The sequence below is a fragment of the Pristiophorus japonicus genome, chromosome 23, assembly GCF_044704955.1.
Source record: "Pristiophorus japonicus isolate sPriJap1 chromosome 23, sPriJap1.hap1, whole genome shotgun sequence".
In the NCBI taxonomy this organism is placed as follows: Eukaryota; Metazoa; Chordata; class Chondrichthyes; family Pristiophoridae; genus Pristiophorus; species Pristiophorus japonicus.
This window is the reverse complement of record NC_091999.1, coordinates 15,532,952-15,550,262: the sequence shown is the minus strand read 5'-3', so window position 1 is coordinate 15,550,262 and position 17,311 is coordinate 15,532,952. Positions and strand designations below refer to the sequence as shown.

The following is a 17,311-nucleotide window of genomic DNA, read 5'->3' as shown; positions in this document are numbered from 1 at the left end:
TTGCTCCACAGCCTTGTATGTTTCAAATGTGGTGAGGGTTTCTGCCTCTACCACCCTTTCAGGCAGTGAGTTCCAGACCCCCACCACCCTCTGGGTGAAAAGATTCTGCTCAACTCCCCTCTAATCCTTCTACCAATTACTTTAAATCTGTGCCCCCTGGTTATTGACCTCTCTGCGAAGGGAAATAGGTCAATTCAGAGAAGGTTCACAAGGCAGTTCAGAGAAGGTTCACAAGGTTGATTCCTGAGATGAAGGGGTTGTCATATGAAGATAGGTTGAGCCTGTACTCATTGGAGTTTAGAAAGAGAGGTGATATTGAAATGTATAAGATGCTGAGGGGGCTTGACAGGGTAGATGCAGAGAGGATGTTTCCCCTCGTGAGGGAAACTAGAACTAGGGTGCATAGTTTCAGAATAAGGGGTTGTCCATTTAAAATGGAAATGAGGAAGAATTTCTCTCCCAGAGGGTCGTGAATCTTTGGAATTCTCTGCCCCAGCGAACTGTGGAGGCTGGGTCATTGAACATATTTAAGGTGGAGATAGACAGATTTTTGAGAGATAAAGAAGTCAACGGTTTATGCGAGAGGGCATGGAAGTGGAATTGGGACCAAGATCAGATCAGCCATGATATTGAATGGCGGAGTGGGCTCGAGGGGTCCGATGGCCTACTCCTATTTATTTGTCCTCATGTTCTTATGTCCTTCCTATCCACTCCATCTGGGACCCTCCATAATTTTGTACGCAATTCTATCCTCAGCCTCCTCTATTCCAAAGAAAATAACATCAGCCCATCTAAAATTCTTCAGCTAAAATTCTTCAGTCCAGGCAACATCCTTGTAAATCTCATCTGTACCCTCTCCAGTGCAATCACACATTTCCTGCACTGTGGTGACCAGAACTGTGCGAATACTCTAGGTGTGGTCTAACTAGTGTTTTACACAGTCCTAGGATAACCTCCAGAGTCTGGAACTTACTGCCTGAAAGAACAGTAGAGGCAGAAACCCTCATCGCATTTACCGAACTACTTGAATCGGCACTGGAAGTGCCGTAACCTACAGGGCTATAAACCAAGAGCTGGAAAGTGGGATTCGGCTGGATAGCTCTTTTTCAGCCACACAGACACAGTGGGCCAAATGGATTCCTTCTGTGTTGTAAACTGCTATGATTCCATGTCACCAATTCCCTCCTGTCTGATATAAACCAACCCCACAGTCACTGACACCAATCCCCTTCTGTTTGATATAAACCAACCATCATCATAGGCAGTCCCTTGGAGTCGAGGATGACTTGCTTCCACATTATAATTGAGGTCTCAGATCTCTGTTAAGTCCAATGCGGGAGCGACAGTCTCTGTCGCAGGTTGGACAGACGGTGGTTGAAAGTACGTTGGATGAAGTGCCGGTTTGTTGAAGTGCTTGGGTTGTCGTGTGCTCCTCCCGCCGTCAGCACTTGGTCTCCGCTTGCTCCAGGTGGAGAGACTCGAAGTGTTCGACGCCCTCACGGATTATTCTCTTCCACTTTGAGCGATCTTGTGCCAGGGATTCCCAGGTGTCGGTGGGGATGTTGAATTTCTTCAAGGAGGCCTTGAGGGTGTCCTTGAAGCGTTTCCTCTGCCCCCAGGGGCTCGCTTGCCATGTTGAAGCTCCAAGTAGAGACTTTGCTTTGGGAGTCTCGTATCGGGCATGTGGACGATGTGTCCCATCCATCGTAGCTGATCGAGCGAGGTCAATGCTACAATGCTGAGGATGTTGGTCTGCGCGAGAACAGACGTTGGTGCATCTATCCTGCCAATGGATTTGCAGGATCTTCTGGAGGCAGTGTTGATATTTCTCCAGTGCTTTGATGTGGCTGCTGTACATAGTCCATGTCTGAGAAGCATGTCTGAGGGCAGGTATCACTACTGCTCGGTAGACCATGAGCTTTGTGCCGGTTTTATGGTTCTGGTCTTCAAACACTCTATGACTTCGATGACCAAAGGCTGTGCTGGCACACAGAAGGTGGTGTTGGCCCTATTCATTGATATGTGCCCTTTTTGACAGTAGGCTCCCGAGTTTTGAAAAATGGCCCATTTTGCCAAAGGCCTCATCATGGATTTTGATCATCCAGGGTGGGGTGGGGATAGGTTGATAGAGCACCTTTCTTTTACGGAGATGTTTAGTGTAAGGCCTATGCTCTCAGACACTACGGTGAATGTGTTGACGATGGTTTGGAGCTCGTCCTCTGAGTGAGCGCAGACACAAGCGTCATCTGCATATTGTAATTCAATGACAGAGGATGGCACGACCTTGGATCTGGTCTGAAGGTGATGGAGGTTTGAACAGTTTCCCATTTATTCTGTAGATTATCTCCACTCCAACGGGAAGCTTACTGACAGTGAGATGTAGCAATGCAGCTAGGAAGATGGAGAAGAGCGTGGGTGCAGTGACACAGCCTTGCTTCACCCCGGTCCGTACATGAATTGGGTCTGTGGTGGATCCATTGCTCAGGATCACAGCTTGCATGTTATCACCAAGCAAGTGGAGGATGGTGACAAATTTTTGAGGACAGCCGAATTTGAAAAGTACACCCCATAATCCCTCACGGTTGACAGTGTCAAAGGCCTTGGTCAGGTCAAAGAAGGTTGACCCAACCCCACAGTCACTGACACCAATCTCCTCCCATTTGATATAAACCAATCCTTGTCACTGACACCAAGTGGACTGGGAAAATATGTTAAAGGGTAAGACTGTAGAAATGCTTTGTGAAACATTTAAGGAGATATTTCATAATCTCAGCAGAGAAATAAAGATGCTAAGAGAAGGATGAACCATCCCTGGCTAACTAAGGATGTAAAGGATGGTATCAAATTGGAAAAAAAAGGCATACAATGTTGCCAAGGACAGTGGAAAGCCAGAGGATTGGGAAATGTTTAGAAACCAGCAAAGGACGACTAAAAATAATGATAAAGACAGAGATGATAGCATACGAGATCAAACTAGCAAGAAATATAAAAACAGGCAGTAAGAGCTTCTGCAGAGAGTAGCTAAAGTAAACATTGGTCCCTTAGAGGATGGGACTGGAGAATTAATAATGGGAAACACGAAAATGGCAGAGATTTTGAACAAATATTTTCTATCGGTCTTCACGATAGAGGACACTAAAAACATCCCAATAGTTGATAAGAGTTATTGCTGGGGGTTGGGACCTTAAAAGAATCACTATCACTCGAGATAAAGTACTCAGCAAACTAATGGAATTAAAGGTGGACAAGTCCCCTGGACCTGATGGCATGCATCCCAGGGTCTTAAGAGATGTGGCTGCAGAGATAGTGGATGCACTGGTTGTAATCTACCAAAATTCCCTGAATTCTGGAGCGGTCCCAGTGGACTGGAAACTGCAAATGTAACATCCTTGTTGAAGAAAAGAGGGAGACAGAAAGCAGTAAACTATAGAGCAGCGTGAGGAGGTGCGTGGAGAGGCGTGAGTTCCGGGGTCGGCGAGAGGCCAATAAAGGCCCAACGCAGCGGCAGTCAGGAGCAGTGTCGGAGGTATGTGAAGAGGCGCGAGTTCCGGGGTCAGCGAGAGGCCTATAAAGGCCCAACGCGGCGGCAGTCAGGAGCAGTGTCGAGGAGGTGTGTGGAGAGGCGTACCGGTGCAGCTACAGGGAGAAGGCAAAAAGGAGTAGAAATAAACAGAAAGGTGACATCACAGCCAAGGGGGTAAGTGATTGGCTGGTGATTGGTGAGTCGTTTTTCTTTTTTCTCTTCTATAACAGTGAGTAAACTTTAGCATTGCTGTTGCTTATCAAAGGGTTAAGTCATGGCAGGGCAGCTCGGTCACGTGTTATGCTCCTCCTGCACCATGTGGAAACTCAGGGATGACACCAGTGTTCCTGACGACTACGTGTGCGGAAAGTATCTGCCTCCAGCTCCTGACGGACTGCGTTGCGGAGTTGGAGCTGAGGGTGGATTCACTCTGGAGCATCCACGATGCTGAGAATGATGTGAGTAGCATGTGTAGCGAGTTGGTCTTACCGCAGGTGAAGGGTCCACAGCCAGATAGGGAATGGAAGACCAGCAGGAAGAGCAGTGCAAGGAAGGTAGTGCAGGGGTCCCCTGTGGTCATCCCCCTGCAAAACAGATACACTGCTTTGGGTACTGTTGGGGGGGGATGACTCATGAGGGGAGGGCAGCAGCAGCCAAGTTCATGGCACCGTGGCTGGCTCTGTTGCACAGGAATGCAGGAAAAAGAGTGGGAGAGCGATAGTGATAGGGGATTCAATTGTAAGGGGAGTAGATAGGCATTTCTGCGGCCGCAACCGAGACTCCAGGATGGTGTGTTGCCTCACTGGTGCAAGGGTCAAGGATGTCTCGGAGTGGGTGCAGGACATTCTAAAAAGGGAGGGAGAACAGCCAGTTGTTGTGGTGCACATTGGTACCAACGACATAGGTAAAAAAAAGGATGAGGTCCTACGAAACGAATTTAAGGAGCTGGGAACTAAATTTAAAAAGTCGGACCTCAAAAGTAGTAATCTCGGGATTGCTACCAGTGCCACGTGCTAGTCAGAGTAGGAATCGCAGGATAGCGCAGATGAATACGTGGCTTGAGCAGTGGTGCAGCAGGGAGGGATTCAAATTCCTGGGGCATTGGAACCGGTTCTGGGGGAGGTGGGACCAGTACAAACCGGATGGTCTGCACCTGGGCAGGATCGGAACCAATGTCCTAGGGGGAGTGTTTGCTAGTGCTGTTGGGGAGATGTTAAACTAATATGGCAAGGGGATGGGAACCAATGCAGGGAGACAGAGCGAAACAAAAAGGAGACAAAAGCAAAAGACAGAAAGGAGATGAGTAAAAGTGGAGGGCAGAGAAACCCAAGGCAAAGAACAAAGGACCACTGTACAGCAAAATTCTAAAAGGACAAAGGGTGTTAATAAAACAAGCCTGAAGGCGTTGTGTCTTAATGCAAGGAATATCCGTAATAAGGTGGATGAATTAACAGTGCAAATCGATGTTAACAAATATGATGTGATTGGGATTACAGAGACGTGGCTCCAGGATGATCAGGGCTGGGAACTCAACATCCAGGGGTATTCAACATTCAGGAAGGATAGAATAAAAGGAAAAGGAGGTGGGGTAGCACTGCTGGTTAAGGAGGAGATTAATGCAATAGTTAGGAAGGACATTAGCTTGGATGATGTGGAATCTATATGGGTAGAGCTGCAGAACACCAAAGGGCAAAAAACGTTAGTGGGAGTTGTGTACAGACCTCCAAACAGTAGTCGTGATGTTGGGGAGAGCATCAAACAGGAAATTAGGGGTGCATGCAATAAAGGTGCAGCAGTTATAACGGGTGACTTTAATATGCACATAGATTGGGCTAACCAAACTGGAAGCAATACGGTGGAGGAGGATTTCCTGGAGTGCAGAAGGGATGGTTTTCTAGACTAATATGTCGAGGAACCAACTAGGGGGGAGGCCATCTTAGACTAGGTGTTGTGTAATGAGAGAGGATTAATTAGCAATCTCGTTGTGCGAGGCCCCTTGGGGAAGAGTGACCATAATATGGTGGAATTCTGCATTAGGATGGAGAATGAAACAGTTAATTCAGAGACCATGGCTCAGAACTTAAAGAAGGGTAACTTTGAAGTTATGAGGCATGAATTGGCTGGGATAGATTGCCGAATGATACTGAAGGGGTTGACTGTGGATGGGCAATGGCAGACATTTAGAGACTGCATGGATGAACTACAACAATTGTACACTCCTGTCTGACGTAAAAATAAAAATAAAAAAAAAAGGGAAGGTGGCTCAACCGTGGCTATCAAGGGAAATCAGGGATAGTATTGAAGCCAAGGAAGTGGCATACAAATTGGCCAGAAATAGTAGCGAACCAGGGGACTGGGAGAAATTTAGAACTCAGCAGAGAAGGACAAAGGATTTGATTATGGCAGGGAAAATGGAGTACGAGAAGAAGCTTGCAGGGAACATTAAGACGGATTGCAAAAGTTTCTATCGATATGTAAAGAGAAAAAGGTTAGTAAAGACAAACGTAGTTCCCCTGCAGTCAGAATTAGGGGAAGTCATAACGGGGAACAAAGAAATGGCGGATCAATTGAACAAGTACTTTGGTTTGGTATTCACTAAGGAGGACACCAACAACCTTCCGGATATAAAAGGGGTCAGAGGGTCGAGTAAGGAGGAGGAGCTGAGGGAAATCCTTATTGGTCGGGAAATTGTGTTGGGGAAATTGATGGGATTGAAGGCCGATAAATCCCCAGGGCCTGATGGACTGCATCCCAGAGTACTTAAGGAGGTGGCCTTGGAAATAGCGGATGCATTGACAGTCATTTTCCAACATTCCATTGACTCTGGATCAGTTCCTATTGAGTGGAGGGTAGCCAATGTAACCCCACTTTTTAAAAAAGGAGGGAGAGATAAAACTGAATCATAGACCGGTCAGCCTGACCTCAGTAGTGGGTAAAATGATGGAATCAATTATTAAGGATGTCATAGCAGCGCATTTGGAAAGAGGTGACATGATAGGTCCCAAGTCAGCATGGATTTGTGAAAGGGAAATCATGCTTGACAAATCTTCTGGAATTTTTTGAGGATGTTTACAGTAGAGTGGACAAGGGAGAACCAGTTGATGTGGTATATTTGGACTTTCAGAAGGCTTTCGACAAGGTCCCACACAAGAGATTAATGTGCAAAGTTAAAGCACATGGGATTGGGGGTAGTGTGCTGACATGGATTGAGAACTGGTTGTCAGACAGGAAGCAAAGAGTAGGAGTAAATGGGGACTTTTCAGAATGGCTACTTTTCAGAGTCACTACTAGTGGGGAACCGCAAGGATCTGTGCTGGGGCCCCAGCTGTTTACACTGTACATTAATGTTTTAGGCGAGGAGATTAAATGTAGTATCTCCAAATTTGCGGATGACACTAAGTTGGGTGGCAGTGTGAGCTATGAGGCTGCAGAGCGACTTGGATAGGTTAGGTGAGTGGGCAAATGCATGGCAGATGAAGTATCATGTGGATAAATGTGAGGTTATCCACTTTGGTGGTAAAAACAGAGAGGCAGACTATTATCTGAATGGTGACGGATTAGGAAAAGGGAAGGTGCAACGAGACCTGGGTGTCATGGTGCATCAGTCATTGAAGGTTGGCATGCAGGTACAGCAGGCGGTTAAGAAAGCAAATGGCATGTTGGCCTTCATAGCGAGGGGATTTGAGTACAGGGGCAGGGAGGTGTTGCTACAGTTGTACAGGGCATTGGTGAGGCCACACCTGGAGTATTGTGTACAGTTTTGGTCTCCTAACCTGAGGAAGGACATTCTTGCTATTGAAGGAGTGCAGCGAAGGTTCACCAGACTGATTCCCGGGATGGCGGGACTAACCTATCAAGAAAGACTGGATCAACTGGGCTTGTATTCACTGGAGTTCAGAAGAATGAGAGGGGACCTCATAGAAACATTTAAAATTCTGATGGGTTTGGACAGGTTAGATGCAGGAAGAATGTTCCCAATGTTGGGGAGTTCCAGAACCAGGGGTCACAGTCTAAGGATAAGGGGGTAAGTCATTTAGGACCGAGATGAGGAGAAACTTCTTCACCCAGAGAGTGGTGAACCTGTGGAATTCTCTACCACAGAAAGTTGTTGAGGCCAATTCACTAAATATATTCAAAAAGGAGTTAGATGACGTCTTTACTACTAGGGGGATCAAGGGGTATGGCGAGAAAGCAGGAATGAGGTACTGAAGTTGCATGTTCAGCCATGAACTCATTGAATGGCGGTGCAGGCTAGAAGGGCCGAATGGCCTACTCCTGCACCTATTTTCTATGTTTGTATGTAGACCAGTTAGCCTACCATCTGTCAATGGGAAAATACTGGAGTCCATCATTAAGGAAGTAGTAGCAGGACATTTAGAAAATCATATTGCAGTCAAGCAGAGTCAGCATGGTTTTATGAAAGGGAAATTATGTTTGACAAATTTGCTGGAGTTGTTTGAAGATGTAACGAGCAGGGTGGATAAAGGACAACCCGTTGATGTTGTATATTTGGTTTTCCAGAAAGTATTCGATAAGGTGCCACACAAAAGGTTACTGCACAAGCTAAGAGCTCACGGGGTTGTCGATACTATATCAGCATGGATCGAGGATTGGGTAACACCCAAAACACAGAGTAGGGATAAATTGGTCATTTTCAGGTTGGCAGACTGTAACTAGTGGGGTGCCGCTGGGACCTCAACTATTTATAATTTATATCAATGACTTGGATGAAGGGACCCAGTGTAACGCAGCCAAATTTGCTGATGATACAAAGATAGGTGGGAAAGCAAGTTGTGAGGAGGACGCAACAAATCTACAAAGGGATTTTGACAGGCTCAGTAAGTGGGGAAAAATCTGGCAGATGGACTATAATGTGGTAAAATGTCAGGTTATCTCCTTTGGTAGGAAAAATAAAAAAGAAAATTATTATTTAAATGGACGATTACAAAATACTGTTATACAGAGGGATCTGGGGTTTCTTGTACATGAAACTCAAAAAGTTAGTATGCAGGTACAGCAAGTAATCAGGAAGGCAAATGGAATGCTGGCCTTTATTGCAAGGGGGACGGAGTATAAAAGTCAGGAAGTCCTGCGACAACTATACAGGGCGTTGGTAAGACCACACCTGTAGTACTGCGTACAGTTTTGGTCTGGACTTGTCTCCATTCCCGTGCTGAGGGGATTGCTACACCAGACGGGAGGGCAACCAGGGAGTGAACCTGAAGGTACCTTCTGTGGCTGGGTTCAGTTCTATACTCCATGCTTGCCCTCCCTCCCATCTCTCCCCTCCCCTGAAGGTGCTGACTCTGGCTGGGTTCAGTTTTACAGCGACATTGACCTATTTTGGTCAGAGACACACCTGCTCGACCTGACGCAAGGTTTCATGACATTTAACATTGCTTCTAAAACATGGTGTTGACAGTGCATTAATACAACTTTGCTCGAATTGTGTGGTTTGTACATCTCAACCACAATGTCTGTGACATTTACAGAGACGTGCACATCTCGCAGTCTCAGCTGACTGTGGTTTACATTCTCGCAGCCGAACATCCTGTCCCATGCGATTTCTTGGAACAGTGTCTGTGATGTACTTTATTATTACAGCTCCATCCTCCTGTTACTAAGGCAACCGGGTTTACTGCTGTCCTACTTTGACTATTGCCAGGGTCTTTCGACAGTAAGATTCTAAAATCCCATTTCATTGACAATCACTGGTTGCCCTCTGTCCCCTCCCCTTAAGGTGCTGACTGTGGCTGGGTTCAGTTCTACACTCACTGGTTCCCCTCCCCTGAAGGTATTGAATCTGGTTGGGTTGAGTTCTACACTCACTGGTTCCCCTCCCCTGAAGGTGCTGACTCTGGCTGGGTTCAGTTCTACACTCACTGGTTCCCCTCCCCTGAAGGTGCTGACTCTGGCTGGGTTCAGTTCTACACTCACTGGTTCCCCTCCCCTGAAGGTACTGACTCTGGCTGAGTTCAGTTTGACACTCACTGGTTCCTCTCCCCTGAAGGTACTGACTCTGGCTGGGTTCAGTTCTACACTCACTGGTTTCCCTCCCCTGAAGGTACGTACTCTGGCTGGGTTCAGTTCTACACTCACTGGTTCCTCTCCCCTGAAGGTGCTGACTCTGGCTGGGTTCAGTTCTGCACTCACTGGTTTCCCTCCCCTGAAGGTACTGACTCTGGCTGGGTTCAGTTCTACACTCACTGGTTCCCCTCCCCTGAAAGTACTGACTCTGGCTGGGTTCAGTTCCAGACATTGACATCATTCACTTTGTTCCTGCACCAAGATGGCCACACATGTGCTCTGCTACGCACTGAATCAAAACAGCGGAGCGCTGAATCTGCCTTCGTGCACGAAGATGGCCGCCGTTCGCCTGGGCCTATGACCAGGAGAAAGCCTCGAAGCTGCAACAGCCGATATTCCGGTTATTATTCCGGGCTTGCAGCAGGCACCGGTTGTTTATGAAGTCTCCCCGACTCTCCGCTGGTCCATTTCTCCGCTCCGTCCCGCTGAAAAGGACACTTCTGAGGAGCCTGTACAAAACGTGTCGCCGCCACCATTACACGCACCACGCATGCTCCAAACACAGCCAGGGCCCGCGTCTGCGCACTGAGCTCCTGTAGTCTGGGCGCGGCACATTCTCCCCCGCGGGGCATGCTGGGTACATAAGACCATGAGAAATAGGAGCAGGAGTGGGCCACTCGGACCCTCGAGCATGCTCCCCATTCAATAAGGTCATGGCTGGTCTGATCATAGACTCAGCTCCACTTCCCTGCCCGCTCCCCAGAACCCTTCACTCCCTTACCACACCTGGAGTCCTGTGCACTGTTTTGGTCTCTTTCTCTCAGGAAGGATATCCTTGCCTTGCTTAGATACAGAGTAAAGCTTCCTCAACACTATCCCACGAGACATTCCAAGGTGAGATATGGAGGATATCTCCCTCAACCTGTCCCATGCATTCCAGAGTGGATACTGCATTGGTTAGATAATGAATAAAACTCACTCCACACTATCCTATCAAACACTCCCAGGATAGGTACAGCACAAATTAAATATACAGTAAATCTGTGCCAAAGGAACTGTACCCCATTGAGAGTCAGTGCCAGAGGAAACTACAGCATGGGATAGATACAGAATAAAGCTCCCTCGACACTGTTCTGAACAATCCCAGGGCAGGTAAAGCACGGGTTAGATGATCATAGCCGGCCCCTCGAACGAGGATGATTTGCTTCCACATGAGTTCACAGATGTTTCAATGAGGGACCCAATGTTCCAGTTCTGACGTCCAATTGAGGAGGTGGAAGATGCCTATGGGTGGATTGTTTTTAACGTGTTGTGACCGTTGCACACCAGCCACGACACGGGCATGACAGAGCTCGGATTGGTCCAGTGGCAAGGGTTAATCAGGATTACTGGAGACCTGTTTTGCTGTACGGAGCTAGTGTGCACAAATATAACAGTGTGGGCTGGTCCGTGCTGCCCCTGGGCTCTCGCCTCTTTTGCACCCGGTGCCCTCATTCGCCGCACCTCCGCCACCACAAACATTCGCTTCACCTCCAGCACGATCCCTCTCCGCTCCCCCTCCAAAAAAACACTCGCCACGCCTCTGCCACAATCTCCTGCCCCATCTCTGCACCAAACATTCGCTGAATCTCCATCACGATCACCCACCAAATCTCAGGCATGCTCCCTCATCACTCCTCTGCCCCGATCACTCGTCACAAGTCCAGCACAACCTTCCATGTTCCTCTGCTGTACCAGGGCCCTGCCGATGCTCCTGCCCACGCTCCAAATGGCAATTTGGGCCATGATGATGTCACCCAGTCATCTACCTCGAAGCCGTCACACATTTGTGTCAGCTCACACTGAAGCTGCAGTGGCTCGCTCCTGCTCTTTTTATAGCCCCAACCTGTGGAGATGTTCTCTCGCAGGTTGGGGTGGCTCACGATATCCTAGAGCCCATTGGCCGATCTCTTTTTATAGCCCCAACCTGCAGAGATGTTCTCTCTACAGCATGGGTTATATCCAGAATAAAGCTCCCTCAACATTGTCGCAACAAACAGACGAGGGCTGGTACAGCACATATGGAGTACATGTCCCACAAACACTCCAGGGCAGGAACAGCACGGGATAATTACAGAGTAATTTCTCCCTCTACACTGTTCCAATAAAAAAAATCCCAGGGCAGGTATAGCACAACTATTTTGTTGTTGCTCTGTAAGTCAAGTGCTCCCTGATTAAAGCTGGGGTGGGGGGGGGGGGGGGGCACTATAACCAACAAAAAACACAATTAAACTTTGGACAGTAAACTTAAATCAAATTAAAATTTGGTTGCTGGGGGTGATGATGCACTCCAGTCACTCCGGCTGAGGAGCTCCTCACGGAGTCACAGTGTGCATTTCGTCCTCCAAGGGGTATAACGGATATGAGTAGGTACACAGTAAGGATCCCAATACACTGTCCCATCAAACTCTCCCAGAGCAGGTACAACATGGATTAAATACAGACCAAAGCTTCCGCTATACAGTTCCCAGGGCAAGTACAGTACAGGTTAGACACAGAGTACATCTCCCTCTAATGTCCCAGGCATTCCAGGGCAGGTACAACACGGGTTAGATACAGAGGAAAGTTCCCTCTACACTGATCTATCAAACACTCCCATCACAGGTACAGCACGGGTTAGATACAGAGTAAAACTCCCTCTACACTGTCCATCAAACACTCCTAGGGCACGTACAGCACTGGGTACAAACAGAGTAACGTTCCCTCTGCACTGTCCCAGCAAACATTCCCAGGGCAAGTACACAAATGATAGATACAGAGTAAATTCCCTCTACACTGTCCTATCAGCCACTCCACGGCAGGTACAGAAAGGGTTATAATGCAGAGTAAATATCCCTCTACATTGTCCCATTAACCATTCCCAGGGTAGGTAAAGCACGGGTTAGATACAGAGTAAATATCCCTCTACACTGTCCCATCAAACACACCCAGGGCAGGACCAACACGGGTTCCATGTTGAGTAAAAATCACTCTACATTGTCCCGTCAAACACTCTGAGTGAAGATACAGCACAGAGTAGATAAAGAGAAAAATGTGCTCTGCACTATCCCATCAAAAACTGCCCGGGCAGGTACAGCAGGGGTTAGACAGAAATGTTTAGGCTGGATGTTCCATAATTGAGGCCTGGGCAACAGAAGGCACAGCCACAAAAGCCACCAATGGTTGAACAATTATAATCAGGGATACTCAAAGACTGATATCTCATGGGCGGGAGCGGCGGGTCGGTGGGGGTGTTGTGGGGGCAGTGTGAGCGGGAATTTTGAGATCAAGGCGTTGCTTCACTGGAAGCCAATGTAGGTCAGCGAGCACAGGCGTGATGGGTAAGCTGGACTTGGTGCGAGTTAGGACATGGGCAGCCGAGTTTTGGATCAACACTAGTTCATGTCGGTCAGAATGTGGGAGGAGTGCATTGGAATTGTCAAGTCCAGAAGTAAAAAAAGGCATGGATGAGGGCTTCAGCAGTGGATGAGCTGAGGCATGAGCGGAGATGGGCGATGTTACAGAGGTGGAAATAGGCATTCTTAGTTATTTTGTGGATATGTGGTCAAAAACTTATTTCAGGGTTAAGTATGTCACCAAGGTTGCGAACAGTCTGGTTCAGGCTCAGACAGAAGTTGGGGAGAGGGATGGAGTCGGTGGCTAGGGAACAGAATTTGTGGCAATGATGATTACAAATATCAGAATATTTCACAGGCTATCACGTGCAAAATATGTGGATGAGTTTTTAATATTCAATCGGTTTCAAAAACGGGTTAACTGATCGAGAAATTAACGGATTTCAAATCTTATGCAAGACAGTTCAATAAAGGGGTGGTTCAAAAGATTTTAGCTGAGTTTAAAGTGGGACACTGCAGTTAAGTCTACTACAACCACAACTCATGTATGCAAATGGATCAAGTTTGGAGTTTGATATGCTAGAAAGCGAACGAGGTGAGAAGTGATATAAGTTAGATTAAGAAAAAGCCCTAAAAGGGAGCAGTCCATAACAGAACATCAATTAATCTCCTCTGATCATGGAGGAAGCAAATATTCAACAAACTGTGTTTGAAACAAAGATCATTTATTCAACATTTATAGAGGGTATTAATCTCCAGCTTTACAATCTATATTAACGACTTGGAAAAGGGACTGAGTGTAACATAGCCAAGTTTGCTGATGATACAAAGATCGAAGGAAAAGCAATGTGTGAGGAGGTTACAACAAATCTTCAAAAGGACATAGACAGGCTAAGTGAGTGAACAAAAATTTGGCAGATGGACTATAATGTTGGAAAGTGTGAGGTCATGCACTTTGGCAGAAAAAATCAAAGAGCAACATATTATTTAAATGGCGAAAGATTGCAAAGTACCACAGTACAGCGGGACCTGGGGGTACTTGTGCATGAAACGCAACAGGATAGTATGCAGGTACAGCAAGTGATCAGGAAGGCCAATGGTATCTTGGCCTTTATTGCAAAAGGGATGGGGTATAAAATCAGGGAAATCTTGCTACAGCTATATGTGAGGCCACACCTGGAATACTGCGTGCAGTTTTGGTTTCCATATTTATGAAAGGATATACTTGTTTTGGAGGCAGCTCAGAGAAGGTTCACTCGGTTGATTCTGGGCATGAGGGTTTGACTTATGAGGATTCAGAAGAATGAAAGGTGATCTTATCAAAACGTATAAGATTATGAGGGGGCTTGATAAGGTGGATGCAGAGAGGATGTTTCCACTGATAATGGGGAGTCTAGAATTAGAGTGCATGATCTTAGAATAAGGGGCCGCCCATTTAAAACAGAGATGAGAAATTTCTTCTCTGAGGGTTGTAAATCTACAGACTTCACTGCCTCAGAGAACTGTGGAAGCTGGGCCATTGAATAAATTTAAGACAGAAATGGACAGTTTCTTAAACGATATGGGGATATGGGGAGCGGGCGGGGAAGTGGAGCTGAGTCTATGATCAGATCAGCCATGATCTTATTGAATGGCGGAGCAGGCTCGAGGGGCAGTATGGCCTACTCCTGTTGCTATTTTTTATGTTCTTATGTTCAGGTATAGGGGTTATTAAAATAATCAGAAACAAACAAGAGCTGCCAGAATGAACATGGTTCAGTGCCCAATGCAATCACAGTAAATCGTGTTCTAGTCACAAATGCAATCTTTCTCCTCAGCCTATTTAAAACTAAGATGTGGAGGAATTTCTTCTTTCGGAGGGTGGTAAATCTGTGGAATTCTCTGCAGCAGAGAGCAGTGGAGTCTGGGTCATTGAATATGTTTAAGGTGGAGATAGCCAGATTTTTGAGCGATAAGGGAGTAAAGGGTTCTGGGGAGCGGGCAGGGAATGGAGCTGAGCCTATGATCAGACCAGCCATGACCTTATTGAATGGGGAGCAGGCCCGGGGTTCTGGGTGGCCCACTCCTGCTCCTATTTCTCATGGTCATATGTACCCAGCATGCCCCGCAGGGGAAAATGAGCCGCACCCAGACTACAGGAGCTCAGTGCGCAGGCGCGGGTCCTGGCTGGGTTTGGAGCATGCACGGTGCGTGTAATGGCGGAGGAGACACGTTTTGTACAGGCTCCTAAGAAGTCTCCTTTTTGGCGGGACGGAGCAGAGTAATGGATCGCCGGGGAGCCGGGGAGGCTTCACCGCAAGCCCGGAATAATTAACGGAATATCGGCGGTTGCAGCTTCGGGGCTTTCTCCCGGTCACAGGCCCAGCCTAACGGCGGCCATCTTGGTGCAGGAAGGCATGTTCACGCCGTCATTTTGATTCACTGAGTAGCACAGCACATGCATGGCCATCTTGGTGCAGGAAGAAAGTGAATGATGTCAGTGTCTGCAACTGAACCCGGCCACAGTCAACACTATCAGGGGAGGGGAACCAGTGAGTGTAGAACTGAACCCAGCCAGAGTCAGCATCTTCAGGGGTGGGGAATCAGTGAGTGTAGAACTGAACCTAACCAGAGTCAGCACCTTCAGGGGAGGGGAACCAGTGAGTGTGGAACTGAACACAACCAGACTCAGCATCTTCAGGGGAGGTGGGGAACCAGTGAGTGTCAACCTGAACCCAGCCACAGTCAGAACGTTCAGGGGAGGAGAGGGAGGGGAACCAGTGAGTGTAGAACTGAATCCAACCAGAATTGGTGGTGAAAACTAGGAGTGGAGGAGAAACAGGCTAGAAATGTGCGTTGATTTGGATTTCAGCACAGCAGGAGGGACAATGTGTGGGACAGGGATTTATAGCTTTGGAAGAAAACGAGAGGAAAGAATGTTCCACGGAAACTAGATGTGTCTATCCTAAATTTGTGTCTTGTACTGACAGTGATGAGTTTTGTTATCTCCTTTTACAGTGTATTAGAAGGGGAGATTTTCAGACAGGAAACACAAACCAAACATCGCGTCAAGATCTGACGGAGTCAATCGATTCATCAGGACCTGAATATCATCGGCCTTTGAAAGTGGAAGGAGAAATGTTTGTCTGTTCTGTCTGTGCGAAAAGATTTCAACTATCTGTGTGACTGGAAAAGCACCGAGACACACACACCCGAGTGAGTGTTCCAGTGCACTGCCTGTGGAAAGACCTTTAACCAGTTACACAGCCTGAAGAAACATCACACCATTCACGGCGGGGAGAAACTGTAAACGTGTTGTGTGTGTGGGCGAGGCTTCAACTGATCGTCCAACCTGGAGAGTCACAAGGATACCCGCACCATGGAGAAACCGTGGAAATGTGGGGACTGTGGGAAGGGATTCAGATCACCATCTGAGCTGGAAATTCATCAACGCAGTCACACTGGGGAGAGGCCGTTCACCTGCCCTGTGTGTGGGAAGGGATTCACTGGGTCATCCAACCTTGTAGTTCACCAGCGAGTTCACACTGGGGAGAGGCCGTTCACCTGCTCGGAGTGTGGGAAGGGATTCACTTGTTCATCCAACCTGCTGAAACACCAGCGAATTCACACTGGGGAGAGGCCGTTCACCTGCTATGAGTGTGGGAAGGGGTTCACTCAGTCAACCCACCTGCTGAAACACCAGCGAGTTCACACTGGAAAGAGGCCATTCACCTGTTTTGAATGCGGGAAGGGATTCACTCAGTCATCCATCCTGCTGAAACACCAGCGAGTTCACAAGTGACTGCAGGGATTGGATTCTGCTGTTATTGAGGCTGTTAATCACATCCCGACTGAACCATGTTCATTCTGACAGTTGGGGTTTGTCTCTGCTGATGTTAATAACCCTATAACTGGGCTGGATTTTAATCTGGATATATTGCTGATTGTGTTCTCGGGGCTGCAGTGTCCATTTAAGAAACACTGTGGGTTATCTTACCCCTTAATTCAGCAACTCTCAACAGAATTTTAGTTTGCAATAAAATTATGAACTTTTATTTTAATCCTAAATTGATCTTTGGTACAAAATCTACAATAGTGTGTGAAAGTTTCCACTGAATAAAATGTCCAATTGGAAAGAGCTTGCTGACAATTCTTTCTGACTTGCTCATTACATACAGTGGCCCCTCCATATCCACCAGAAAGAAGCAGAATGGGAATTGGTGGGGAATCAGTGTACCCAAATGTTGTTGTTCCCATCTGGGTGTATCAATCCTCTCGGCACAAGAATGGAGACAAGTCCAGACCAAAACTGTGAGCAGTAGCCCAGGTGTGGCCTTACATTTGTAGCAGGACTTCCCTACTTTTGGACTCCATCCCCTTTGCAATAACGGCCAGCATTCAGTTTGCC

At 47.3% G+C, this 17,311-nt stretch overlaps 1 protein-coding gene across 1 annotated transcript in view; it reads left to right on the top strand.

Moving 5' to 3' along the window:
• The window catches only part of LOC139235310 (zinc finger protein 664-like), a 33,280-nt gene extending 16,283 nt beyond the window's left edge, over nt 1-16,997 (top strand). Inside the window, exon 3 of the mRNA XM_070866463.1 lies at nt 15,922-16,997. Within this exon, the coding sequence (XP_070722564.1) occupies nt 16,283-16,705 (423 nt within the window). The 5' untranslated portion in view covers nt 15,922-16,282 and the 3' untranslated portion in view covers nt 16,706-16,997. The remainder of the gene's footprint in view (nt 1-15,921) is intronic.
• The last annotated feature ends 314 nt before the right edge of the window (nt 16,998-17,311 follow it).